Below are 12,768 nucleotides of genomic sequence, written 5' to 3' on the forward strand. Positions count from 1 at the left end.
TATAGTAATGTTTAATTGACAAAAAAAACATGTATGCTCAGAAAATCATAATAGACCACAGTTCTGATTAGGTGCTGCACTACACAGGCAGCTTTCAATAACTAACAAATATATAATTTCAAAATTTAGAAGTGCAGTTACACTTAAGACTGGAACCATGGACCAAAACCTGAGAAGTTCTGAGCACCTGCAAGTTCCACTGGCTTCAATGGCAGACGCAGGTGCTCTGGACTGCTCAGAATTTGGACCCAGATTTCTGAAAATCCTGGCAAAAGAAGTAAAAGCATCAATGTTAAAATGTACAGAATAATTGACAGAGAACATACATATAATATGCTAAAAATTATCCCTTTTGCACAAAACATAAAGCTGTTTGCAAGAGCTTCTTAAGTTAGAGAATTTGAAGTTACTTACTGTGCAAAGTGTCTCAAATGTCTTTTCAGAGACAAAGGATCCATCAAGGCCAAAAAGAAAAATAGATGCATAGGAAAGCATCCCTCCAAGGATAATAAGGTTGTTCATGTAGGGACTGGACATCTTTATTAGCCTACAGACAGACGCAGACGGTGCATTAAATAGAAAAAGAGAACAGTTAGATGATTCAAACCATAATGAACAGTTTCATATAAAATTAATCAAAACAGATGGCCGACCCTACTTGTGGAATTCTACTAGAAATCTAGAAATATGCAAATTAATTTGTGCTTTCCAAAAAAGGTTGGATAAGCATATTAATTGTTAAGGGTTTTGATCTTCTCTGCTACAGCTATTCCCTACTTTACACATTGGTTAATTAGCTAGGGTTTATGCTAATAACACACAGTGGAAAAGATTAATTTTTCAAACAGAATAAAAGGATTTGATCTAATGGATAGTTAATATCTTTCAGCACAAAGCTGTTATATAGTAACTTCAATTAAAGCAAATAACATTTTTAAAATATTGTCTTCCCAATGTGATGTTCTCTTCATATAATTTTAGTGTCTACAAATGTGGTACTTAAATATGAAAAAAAAAGGAAAAATTAAAAGGATAATGTACATTTCTTACTTCTGATTTCTGTTTTTGATGTTAAAGAACAAAAAAGCACTGGCCATGATCATTCCTAGGATAGTGAGTGCTGAAAGAATACTGTAGAGAGGCAAGGAGATCTTACGCAGCTGTTCTTGTATAATCGTTTTGTCCTTTGGAGGCTCCAATCCTAAAATTTCAAGAAGAAAAAAGCTAAAGCCCACATAGAAATTGAATTCTTGTGAAAAAATATATCCCTTCCATTACCCCCAGAAGATCTAAAGACAGTGAGCCATATTCATCCCTGAGGTAAAGCCATTTACTTCAACGGAGATATACCAGATAGTCAAGAAAGGTTTGGACTTCTGAAATGATATAATAATACACTGTTGGAAGGAGAAAGTCCCAATTCAGGAAAGCTTTAAGCATGTGCTTAATTTCCTTATTCAGGAAAACAAATAAGCACTGCAACACACATGCTTAAATGCTTTTCTGAATTTGAGATGACACAAGTATTCACACACTAAAAATATTCTTTCCTAGTCTACTTTTATTTACAGCTAGTCAAACCCTAAACTCCTTATTAGGGTTCCGGTAAGTCCTTATTCACTGAAATCACTAGCAATTTGCCTAAGTTAAAACTGAGTGAGTACTTCAAAATTTGGTCCAATATTTTGTCATCAAGCAAGGATTGACCAAAAAGGAAAAACAGCAGCAAGCCATTACAGCTCCCTTGTGATACCATATATATGGGGAAGAATATGGCCTTGTGTGTGTTAACTCTACCGCAAACAAATTCAAATCCATGTTTTAGAACATATGATTGGGTTGTCAGTCAAAGTCATTACGTCCAACCCCAGCCAGTTCCCATGCCATTTGGGGGCTACCTGGCTTAAGAAAAAGAGTAATTTTGAGACAGTGTAACAGTTCTCTATATTTCCACTTCAGCTGATATTCACCTGTGTGCAGAGGGATTGTGAAAGACCCTCCATATTACTTAAGCCACACAGAAGGGGTTCAGTGCCTGATTGTCTCTTCACAATGGAAAAGGTATCCATGTCAATTCCATATAGGGCAGTGTCAAAGGCTGACTTGACTTTGCCTCCTGACTCAAACCCTGACACCTAATTTGGACTCTGACCCTTGGTATCAACCCTGGCCTGGACGTGACTTAATTCCTCAGCTACTCTTAGTCTCAAGTTTGCCCTTGCTCTGTCCTTGAGCGGATCGTGATAGTAAGTTTCATTCTTGGATATGTTCTTGATACCTGGAGGTGAACTGGTAACAAGGTGGCATGGTTCCAACATACATCTTTGGTCACTAAAAAATTCTTCCTGCAAAAATGAAAAAGGTCGATCCCCACCAAATATTGATGCCTGGCTCAGTGATGTGGCTGACATTCAGCTACTGGATGACTGGCATTCCACAGAAGGGGAATGCCCAAAAAATTCAAAGCAATTTGGGCTGAATTTTTAAAGCTCAGTGATTAATGCAGCCCCTGGAGATAGATATGTTGCTTCACTTCCTTCCCTTTGTCCTAGTCTTTTCTTTCTTACTTTGTGTATTATGAAGGCCTCCCATAGGCCTTCATCTTTTAAAACAGTCTCAGTGGTTGAAACCTTCCCATGCAGCATGCAGCAAACTCTTAATCCTGTTTTGCCACAACTGAGTTTGTCAACTTTTGTGAAATGTGATTGTTTTCATTTCGTAAATAGGGTTAGAGATGGATTAACACTCTATTCTACCATAACCACACTTCTAACTGCTGACTAAAAAAAGAAGGGCATAATGGGTGAGAGGTTTGAAAAAAAACCAACAGAAAAAACTAAGTTGGCACCTCCCATCATTTCTTACAGGATAAACCATCATTACTCTCCAAACCATTCCAAGACAGTTAAAAAACAACCATGAAGCATACAGATATATATCTATGATTTCATAAGAAAATTAACTTGGAAAAATATTTTAAAACACTTCCTATGTTTTTCCTTCCTGAATCTGGCTTGAATACATTTCCCAATGGGTCATCAGTATTGAGCTGATCAAGTGGTGTAGATATTATACAAGAGCTTTTTATAGAAGCAGTTGGTTGGTCTTGTATCCTGTGATGATATGCCTAACCTGTCAGGGAATGGATCCTGAGAGCACTCCCTCAGAAGGGTCATCCTTGCACCAGTGATGAGCCTGGCTCAGGAGCCGAAGGGGGTGAACCTGTGTCTCCCCTTTCCCAGGGCTTCCTCCTACCTCAACTCAGGTGAGAACAGCCCTGAAGGCTACCCTAACTTGTGACCTATGTGAAATGGCTCCAGTAGGCTGGTGCACCATGGTAGAATACCTGGGGCACAGTAATAATCAGTTCATGCTCTAGCTCTTGCCAACTCACCCTGGAACACACCTGTGCGGGCGGCTGCTGCAAAGGTCTATGCCTGTTCTGCACTACCTCTGAGACCCTATACTGAGAATATGCCCTGCAGGAGCCTTATGACTACTTTGCAGCCATTTTACACTAGCTGTGCTGGAGCAACACACCTGAGAATTCCCTCCTCAGACTGCAAATCTTTTGCAGAACTTTAGTTCAGGAATTATATATTTACTCGAAGGGCGATGTTCTTCACAAAACTCCTGATTTTCTGAGACAGGAAGTAACACCAGCTTCCCAAAAGCCATAAAGGGCCATTCCAGTAGTCAGGGTTTGCATGGGTATAGGGACACCTTGGCCACACAGCTTCTGCTGGGGTGCTGGGCGAAGAAGGGTGTGGCAGTTCTGTATCACCCAAGCAATCCTTCATGCTGGGGAAATCTTTAATGGATCCTTTAGAACAAGATTAATGCTGCTTTGTGCTGCCAGACCAGTATAAAGAAACGTTAGCAGGGCCCGAGATCTGGCCCTTTATCTGTACCTAGTTATATATGCACACAACTATTATCTGTGAAAAAAAGAGACCCCTTATTCATTTCTGTAAGTTTACTGAAGACAATAAAATCACAACTGGCATCTTCATGTAGTTACAAAGACTAAGAGACTGACCTTAGTAACCTCCTCTTTATATACTCACACATCATGTTAGTGAGACTGATTGGTGGAGATGACATAGGAATGAAATTAAAGCATTTTGGATTTGTGAACATGAAAGAGAAAACATATTTTGAAACCCACTGAAATAATGAAGAATATCCATTTTCACAGATCATTTATGATTAGCACAAGATGTCGAAATGAGAAATACTAACACAATATAATCATTCAAAATGTTGTTACTTTCTTTTCAGAACTCTCCTTTTGAGGCTTTTAAGAGCCTGCATGACACAATAAAATATCAAGCATGAGCCACTGGCCCTAATCCCCTCAGCATATGATTTTATAACCTTCTTTTTCAGTAACAGAATAATAAAATGTGTCTGTATAAAGCATGAAGTCTGAACTATATAGCAAACCATATAACTGCTGTGCATCTTTTCCATTTCCTGTCCTACCTTGGAACCTGATGGTGTTGTTGATTATTTCCAGTGTATCAGCTACAGCATTATACTCTCCCACCTTCACTTCCTTTCTATCTGCAGAGAAACAAACAAGTAGGATTGTTTATGTCAGTTCACATCTTCTCAATAATGTAACTGTTTCCCTTTCTTGTTGTTGCTATATTTATATTCAAGATACCACAGAAAATGGCTCAAAGAAAAGAAATACGCATAAGGAATATGAATTATTAAAGCAGAGTGGCAGATTTGATATCTATTAGTATAAAAGGAAACATTTTTGAACTTTCAGAAAAATACAAAGTTATATTGGACAATGTATCTATTAAGTCATCATTCAATACTAATTTGCATAAATAGCAAACTATTCTACTTTAGAATGAACATCTTTTCTAATCCCAAATTGGTAACATTAAATACTGGTTTGGGGTCAAATTACCACCTTTACTCATGCTGAATAGTACCCTTCTGCTCAAGTAGTCCATTTAAACAAATAGGATTGCTTGCTGAATGAAGTATTTCTCAGAGGGAGTAAGGATGACAGATTCAGACCTTTGATGAGCAGCTTAGTTAAAAGAGCAACTGGGAATCTGATATCTGAATCTTATTGTGAATTAACAACTCATCAATACTCTGATTGGAAAACATAATCCATGTATTTATTACCAAATTCTATAGGAGCTAGAATACTTGGGTGCCACCTTTCAATGGGTAACCTGGGTTTACAGTTACATACACAGCCCTATTGTTTCTCACATAAATAATTTGATGCAGTACCTTAATATCTCTGGCTATCTATTCTTCATATCATCCCTATTGCCACAGTATTTTGAACTTGTACCTTATATGGTGTGTGTTTGTTTCAGTCTACTGTTCATGTTTGACAGGAATTTTCTATTTGACATAAGCTTTCTTGGTATTAATAAACTTGTGCACCTCTCCACTTAAACTTACCATTTTACACTCTTTTTACTTTTTGATCATAGGCATTCAAACCATCAGTATCTGAAATACAACATTCTCAAATAGCCTTGAGGCAGAGTCTATGGTTTTAAAATTTCTTACTTTTCCCTACAACTTGCGGTTATCCATCTTCCTATTTTTTTAATGTTAGACCTTATCGTATAGTGGTCAGCATCACTCAGTTGAGATTCTAGGCTTACCTTCTTTATTAACTCCTACATCTGACTTAAGACTCAATCAAAAACTAACAGGTTTTCTCTTTATAGCAGGAAATGAATGACAAAATTAACAGCATCAACGCAATCTAGTTTCACTAGTAGAGTGGTGAAGCACTGGAATGGGTTACCTAGGGAGGTGTTGGAATCTCCATCCTTAGAGATTTTTAAGGCCCAGCTTGACAAAGCCCTGGCTGGGATGATTTAGTTGGTGTTAGTCCTGCTTTGAGCAGGGGATTGGACTAGATGACCTCCTGAGGTCTCTTCCAACCGTAATATTCTGTGATTCTAAGCTGCACATCATAGAATAGCAAGACTGATCTATTAACATCAAAGGTGCAAAAGGTGGCACAGAAACTAGGAGAATTTGAGTGGGTTGTTTCTACATTCTCCTACAGTCTGTAAGAACACAAAAATTATCCATGGTAAAAAACTTACCTTGGCAACACTACTAAGAAAACAAATAAAATTACTAGAAACTAAAAGAAAACAATTAGCTGTATCACAAAAATTGTACTCTGCACTGTTTTGAGCACTTGATTCCTGAGTTACTCAAACTAAATACTCATGTTGGTCGTATACATGATTGACCAGGGTCACCTTTCTTCTCATGTCCTTGCACCAGAACCATAGTTTTTTCCCATGTTGGGTACATGATATGTCCTGGTCTGTAGCCCTGGCAAGATTTTCCATGGTGCACAGCTCCTTCAGGAACTGGCAGACCAACAGACATTCCATAGTTTGTGTTTCACCCCAGCCACATGTATCTTGGTCACTGGAATAGTCGCACTTCTGCATATTGACTTTTAACCTGCCAACTCTTGTGTGAAGGCAATGTAAACATTTTCAGGTCGAACAATCCTCTTTGTGCCTGCTGGAAGGTGTTCGACAATGTCAATGTGCAATTTGATGTCCTCATGAAGTATTTCAAGCCATGTGCACCACATTTCCAGTCATGTCAGCCATCGGCAATTTTTTACATGGTTTCACTGCAGCTAGGGTGCTTTTCTGTGATTTCAGGTGGCTAATTGCTGTGGCGTGGCAATGTAACAGTTGTCTTTACTCTTCGACCTGTTGTAATAATTCTATTTATGATACCATACTACCTGAGCATGGTATTGCCTGGCACTCCACACAGGGTGGTTATTGTAAGAATAATTAACTCATTCAAGTCCATCAAGGCCACTGTAGCCTGGAGTGGGAAAGTGGCCTCTTTCCTCTGCAATTATTTAAGAGACATTTTTCCTGGTAGCCAGCCCATTATCCTTATATTTACATTAAAAATAAATCATCCACCCCTCAGCCTTCTATGGAAGAAATGGCACAGGTACAGATGTTGGAAAAGGATTTCTTCTTACATTGAAGCTGTGGATAGGAATGTTTGAAAGATCTGTGATCATATAGAGCCATAGCTAGTTGTTTTTATTGTATTTATAGATAGCAATCATATCCCTCTCAACCTTTGTTTTGGTAGGCTAAACAAACCAAGCTCTTCCAGTCTCCTCTCAGAAGATAGGTCCTCTATACCCCTGATCATCCTAGTAGCTCTTCTCTGCACCTGTTCCAACTTAAATTAATATCTTTCTTAAACACGGGTGACCAGAATTGTTCACAATATTTCAAATAAGGTCTTACCATTGTCTTGTACAATGGCATTAATACTTCTTTATCTCTACTGGAAATGTCTTGCCTAATACGTCCTAGGATTGCATTTGATTTTTTCACACCTGCATCACACTAGTGGTTCATAGTCTTCCTGTGATTGACCCACACACCCATGTCTCTCTCTTCCTCTGTCACTTCCTACTGATGAGTACAGTCTTTCAATCAGTTGTGGACCCACCTTATAGAAATTTCATCTCGACCACATTTTCCTAGTTTGCTTATGAGAATGTCATGTGGGTTTGTGTCAAAAGACTTACTAAAATTGATACATTACACCTGATGCTTCCCCCTCCCCACCATCCACTAGGCCAGTTACCCTATCACAGAAGAAAATTCACTGAACGTTTAAAATTTTAAAAACTTTATAAAATGGTGAAAAATAATGAAAACACAAACCTGACCAAAGCACAACATGGTAATTATCACTAGGACTGCTCATTAAAATTAAGGATTTAAATAATAAATAGGATTGTCTATTGATTATAATTCTAAAAACAAAAAACAGCTACTAGTTATAACTTGTCATGAAAGCCCTACTCTCGTCTTTCTTCACTATTCTTTATTTTACCATGATTTCAAGGGATTAATGGCCCTCCACAGCATTTATAGTACAGAACACATCTCTGCAGGGGGGTGGATGCAGGTAGAATGGCTGCAAAGATGGGGCATCTGGGCATCCTGTGCACTGAAGGGAGATGCTGTGTTGACTTTGAAGGGCCTTGTCCAGTAGGAACCACTGGGGTGGACTGGAAAAAGGCTACTGAATCTTGACTTATCAGGATCCAGTGGCTGGGAATCTCCATGTAGAAGGTGCACAGAGGCTAGGATAACAGTTACATAAAGGCTGCACTGTGGACTCCTAGCCTCCTTGAAGATAAGAGTGCACACTCCATCCTCAGCACCCCCTTTCTGCCTTTACGCTGGGAGAACAAAGAAAAGTTTTAGTGCCAGATTTGAATTTTAGGTGCTTGAAAAGACTTGCTAATATGGCTGGACAGACATACACAATTGCAAATATTTGGAGCTATGCAGCCACCTGCTCCACCTATCTGTGGTCTGCCACTTGGCATCTCTGAAGCAATGTCACAGGCATATAGGCTAATAAAATCACATTCAGATATTGAAGTCCTAATATCCTGTGATTTTAAATATCAACCTATTTAGCTCCCTCCCTTCTCAGAGATTTCTCACCTTTTTCTCTTTTCCAGGGACCTTTTTCTCCCCAACATCCCCCAGGTCTCCTTCCCATTTACTTGGTGGTGTCTTTGGGAAGCATCTAGCTGGCCCTCTTGCCTTTCCTTTGAGGAACAGCTGGCTGGTCTAACTCCTGCCATCAGGCTCTTCAGGTTGGGGTGACAGGAAGGCTCTCTTTCTTCTAAATTATCTGCTGCACTGCTTGCACTTGGAGGTGCACTACTTGCATGAGGCAACCCAGACTGCATCAGAAAGCTGACTAGGAAACTGGGTTATTTTTTAGTTTGTTTGCTGTCTTTGCTTAAAGCATTTTCCCAGTCTTGAGATGTCCTGAAGAGCCAGCACTCTCTTTGGGAACAGAGAACAAACCATCTGAAATATTTATAAGCATGTTCTAGAGCAATTCCATAAAGTCTCAAGAGTTGTCCCATGCTTGGACACCTTTATGTCGTCCACAAGGGTATCGGGAGACAGAGGCACAAAAGGACTTGGATGTCTAGATGTCACTTTAGGTTCCTAAATCCAACATATAAGCTCCACTGAGATCCTCAAAAATCCTTCTCAGCTGCCGCCTAACTCTATAGGTATCTAAAATCCCTACATGCTAAAATTTCCACCATTGAAGTTCCCTAGGCACCAAAGTTTGTGTTGTTGGGCACAGCTGCCTCAGCACAGGCACCTATCTCAAACCTAAGCCCCCCATTTCACCTTAGGACATTCTAGTCAAAACTGTAGAAAGTTCTCTGACTTTCTCTGCCCTGTGCTGATTTGGCTGTTGGCTCCAACCCTACTCTTCTCTTACAATCTCTTTGCCTTAGCGTCACTCCACACTTGTGCTTCTCAGCCTGTTCTCCTGATCCTGTCCCCTTTGCCCCTCCTTGCCTTTTCTTTTCATTTATCCATTTAGCTGATCCCCTGCTAAGTATACACCCCCAGCCCAAAGTGGAACAAACATGCCATTTGCTACCATCACATTGCTCACTCGGGTGAACCTAGATCTTCCTAGCTGAGGTTTCTGTTACTGTCATTTACAATAAGGCTCTTTTACACCATTCTGGAAAAGTAAAGGAGCCATAATTGACTTAGAATGGGAACAATTAACTAACAATGGGAACATTAGCAGCCTGCCTGCTTAGTTGTTACATTTCTGCTCTGCCTCAGGGACAGCCTGCATCACACAGCCCTATGCCTCCCAACCCCGGATGCAGCAACAGCGAGCAAGAGGGACAGGCAGGCAGGCACCCAGCCTCCCTCCTCCCCCGCGCAGTGATCTGCTCTCTGCTGCTGGCTGCTCCCAGCAGACACAGGAAAGGGGCGTGTGTCCCCCTCAGATTTCTTGGCTCCCCCATTTTTCTGCTGCATGCTGACTTTGTGGATCTCATTCTTAGGCATGTAACCCTCCCCAAGTTCCCTAACTCCCAGCTGTCAATTCCACTTACAGTGACCAGATGTCCTGATTTTATAGGGACAGTCCTGATAGTTGGGGCTTTTTTTTTATATATGGACTCCTATTAGCCCCCACCCCCTGTCCCGATTTTTCACACGTGCTATCTGGTCACCCTAATTCCACTGAGTGGCTAAGGGCTTGGCTACACTTGAAAGTTGCAGCGCTGGGAGTTACAGCGCTGGTCGTGCAGCTGTGCAGGAACAGCGCTGGTGTGTGGCCACACTCACAGCTACCAGCGCTGGTGTGTGGCCACATTTGCAGCATTTGCAGCGCTGTTGGGAGTGATGCATTATGGGCAGCTATCCCAGCGTTCAAGTGGCAGCAATGTGCTTTTCAAAAGAGGGGGGTGGAGTGGGGTCTAGTGTGACAGGGAGCGGGGGAGAGAGAGAGAGTGGATTTTTGGAGCCAACACTGTGTGTTACCTTCCTGCCTTGAAAAATCAGAACATGTTCCCGATCCTTTACCCTTAACTCTTAACTGCAAACAGCCTGCAGCCAACACGACTCCCCGCTGTTTCACTCACTCCCTGCCTGCCTCTCATTTGATTGTTTACAGCAGGGGCGCAAAACTTTTTTGGCCAGGGCCGCGATCGCGTTTCGTTGTATGGAGAGGGCCGGGGGAGGGGGGCCAGGGCCCAGCCCCACCTCCCCCCCCACCACCCCGGCCAGGACTCCCCCCTGCCCCACCCCCCCATTCCCTGATGGTCCCCTGGGGACCCCCCCCCATCCACACACCTGCCCTGTCCCCCCCTGCTGCCCCCCCCCCCTGCCCTGCCCCTGCATCCTCCTCCAATTCCTGACCTGCTCCGGGACCCCCTGCCCCATCCACCCCCCTTCCCCGTCCCCCCCCCCCCCCCCCCGCCCCCCCCCCCCTCACGGCCCCCCCCCCCCCCACCCCACCCCCGCCCCGCCCACCCCCCCCCCCCCCCCCCCCCCCCAACCCCCCCCCCCCCCCCCCCCCCCCACACCTCCGCCCTGACCACCCTGCCGGACTCTCCTGCTGCCTCTCTCCTGCACCTGCCCTGCTCTCTCTCTGGTGCTGCCTGGCTGCAGTGGCACACCAGTGCTACAGCCGCGCCACCCGGCTGGAGCCCACACGACATGCCCGCACGCCACACGCAGCAGCTCAGAGCACTGGGCAGCTGGGTCAGCTGCAGCTGCACTGCCAGGCCTGTGCAGGCAGCCCAGTGCCGCCCGCAGCAGAGGGGAAGCGTGGAGTGGGCTGGAGTGAGGGGGGGGGCGGGGGGGGTCGGCGCAGGGGGGCCGGGGGAGGCCGGGGCGAGGCCCTTCAGCCTGCCTCGACGCCTGCCTGCTGGGGTTGCGTGCTGCCCACCCTACACTCACGCTGCTGCTTCATCTTCTCTTCTCTGGTAATGACTTGCCTTGCTTTCTTTTCTTAATTTTTTTTTTTCTTTTTTTCTTGAAGCACCTTTTCTGTGACTGGCTCCAGTGGTGTCCATCTAGTGTTGAAACTGAGAAGTGCAGCAGGCCCATATATGAGAATATTTCCAGATTTTTATTTTTCACCATTTGCTGGGGCCATGGCCAAATTTGACCAGCGGGCATTTGGGCCCTGGTGGTTTACAGCCAGGTACAGATTGATCACAGCAAACAGGAGCTCTGTTTGTTTTTTAGATAAGCAGCACCGGCAACAGAGCTCTGCGCAGAGCTCGGAGTTCACAACAAAACAAAGAGAGGCTGCATAACAAAACAAAGAGAGTAATTTATAAAAGCATTCTGGGATATCTGCTAATACCCTGGAGGCCAATTAAAGTGCTGGTGTGTGGCCACACTTGACAAGCAGCGCTGGATCACCAGCGCTGCACTCGTTATACCCTAACCAGACCAGGTGTTCAGCCAGCGCTGCAGCCAGGGAGTTGCAGCGCTGGATGTGCCTTGCAGGTGTGGACAGTTACTAATTGCAGCGCTGGAAAGCCTCCACCAGCACTGCAACTTTCAAGCGTAGCCAAGCCCTAAGTGCCTACAAGTTTGGTGTCACATCACTGAGAATTGCACTGCCTAAGTTCCATTGTGAATCCAGCCCCAAGTGTTTCCATCAGCTTGACACTGCCATTGCCTGCATGGTACTTTGCTCAGCCCCATGCTGGCCTTGAGGCAATTCTTTGATGAAGCAGGGAGATTTCAGATAAATCATTTATTTGCATATAAAAAGGTTTGAGAAGCCATTTGACATGGGATACATCTGCATAAGAACAAAAGCACAGGCATGTTGGGTCAGAACAATGGTCCATCTAGCCCAGTATCCTGTCTTCTGACAGTGGCCAATGCCAGGTGCTTCAGAGGGAATGAACAGAACAGGTAATGATCAAGTGATCCATCCCCTGTCACCCATAACCAGCTTCTGGCAAACAGAGGCTAGGGACACTTCAGAGCATGGTTTTGTTTTCCTGCCCATCCAGGCTAATAGCCATCGATGGACCTATCCTCCATTAAATTATCTAGTTCTTTTCTGAACCCTGTTATAATCTTAGACTTCACAACATCCTCTGGCAAAAAGAGTTCCACAGGTTGACTGTGTGTTGTGTGAAGAAATACTTCCTGTTGTTTGTTTTAAACCTGCTGCCTATTAATTTTATTTGTCGACCCCCTAGTTCTTGTGGTATGAGGAGGAGTAAATAACACTTCCTTATTTACTTTCTCCATACCCAGTCATGATTTTATAGACCTCTATCATATCCCCCTTTAGTCCTCTCTTTTCCAAGCTATAAACTCCCAGTCTTATGACTCTCTCCTCATATGGAAGTTGTTCCATACACCTAATCATTTTTGTTGCCCT

The 12,768-nt window shown here is 43.2% G+C and overlaps 1 protein-coding gene across 2 annotated transcripts in view; it reads right to left on the bottom strand.

Moving 5' to 3' along the window:
• Positions 1-12,768, bottom strand: part of GABBR2 (gamma-aminobutyric acid type B receptor subunit 2) — a 900,562-nt gene that overhangs the window by 299,495 nt on the left and 588,299 nt on the right. For both annotated transcript variants that reach the window (XM_039527208.1, XM_039527207.1), the window contains exons 9-11: positions 4,486-4,566; positions 1,051-1,201; positions 415-547 (exon numbers count right to left, since the gene is read on the bottom strand). In XM_039527208.1, the coding sequence (XP_039383142.1) occupies positions 415-547; positions 1,051-1,201; positions 4,486-4,566 (365 nt within the window). The remainder of the gene's footprint in view (positions 1-414; positions 548-1,050; positions 1,202-4,485; positions 4,567-12,768) is intronic.

This window comes from Mauremys reevesii, linkage group 2, assembly GCF_016161935.1.
Source record: "Mauremys reevesii isolate NIE-2019 linkage group 2, ASM1616193v1, whole genome shotgun sequence".
Lineage (NCBI taxonomy): Eukaryota > Metazoa > Chordata > Testudines > Geoemydidae > Mauremys > Mauremys reevesii.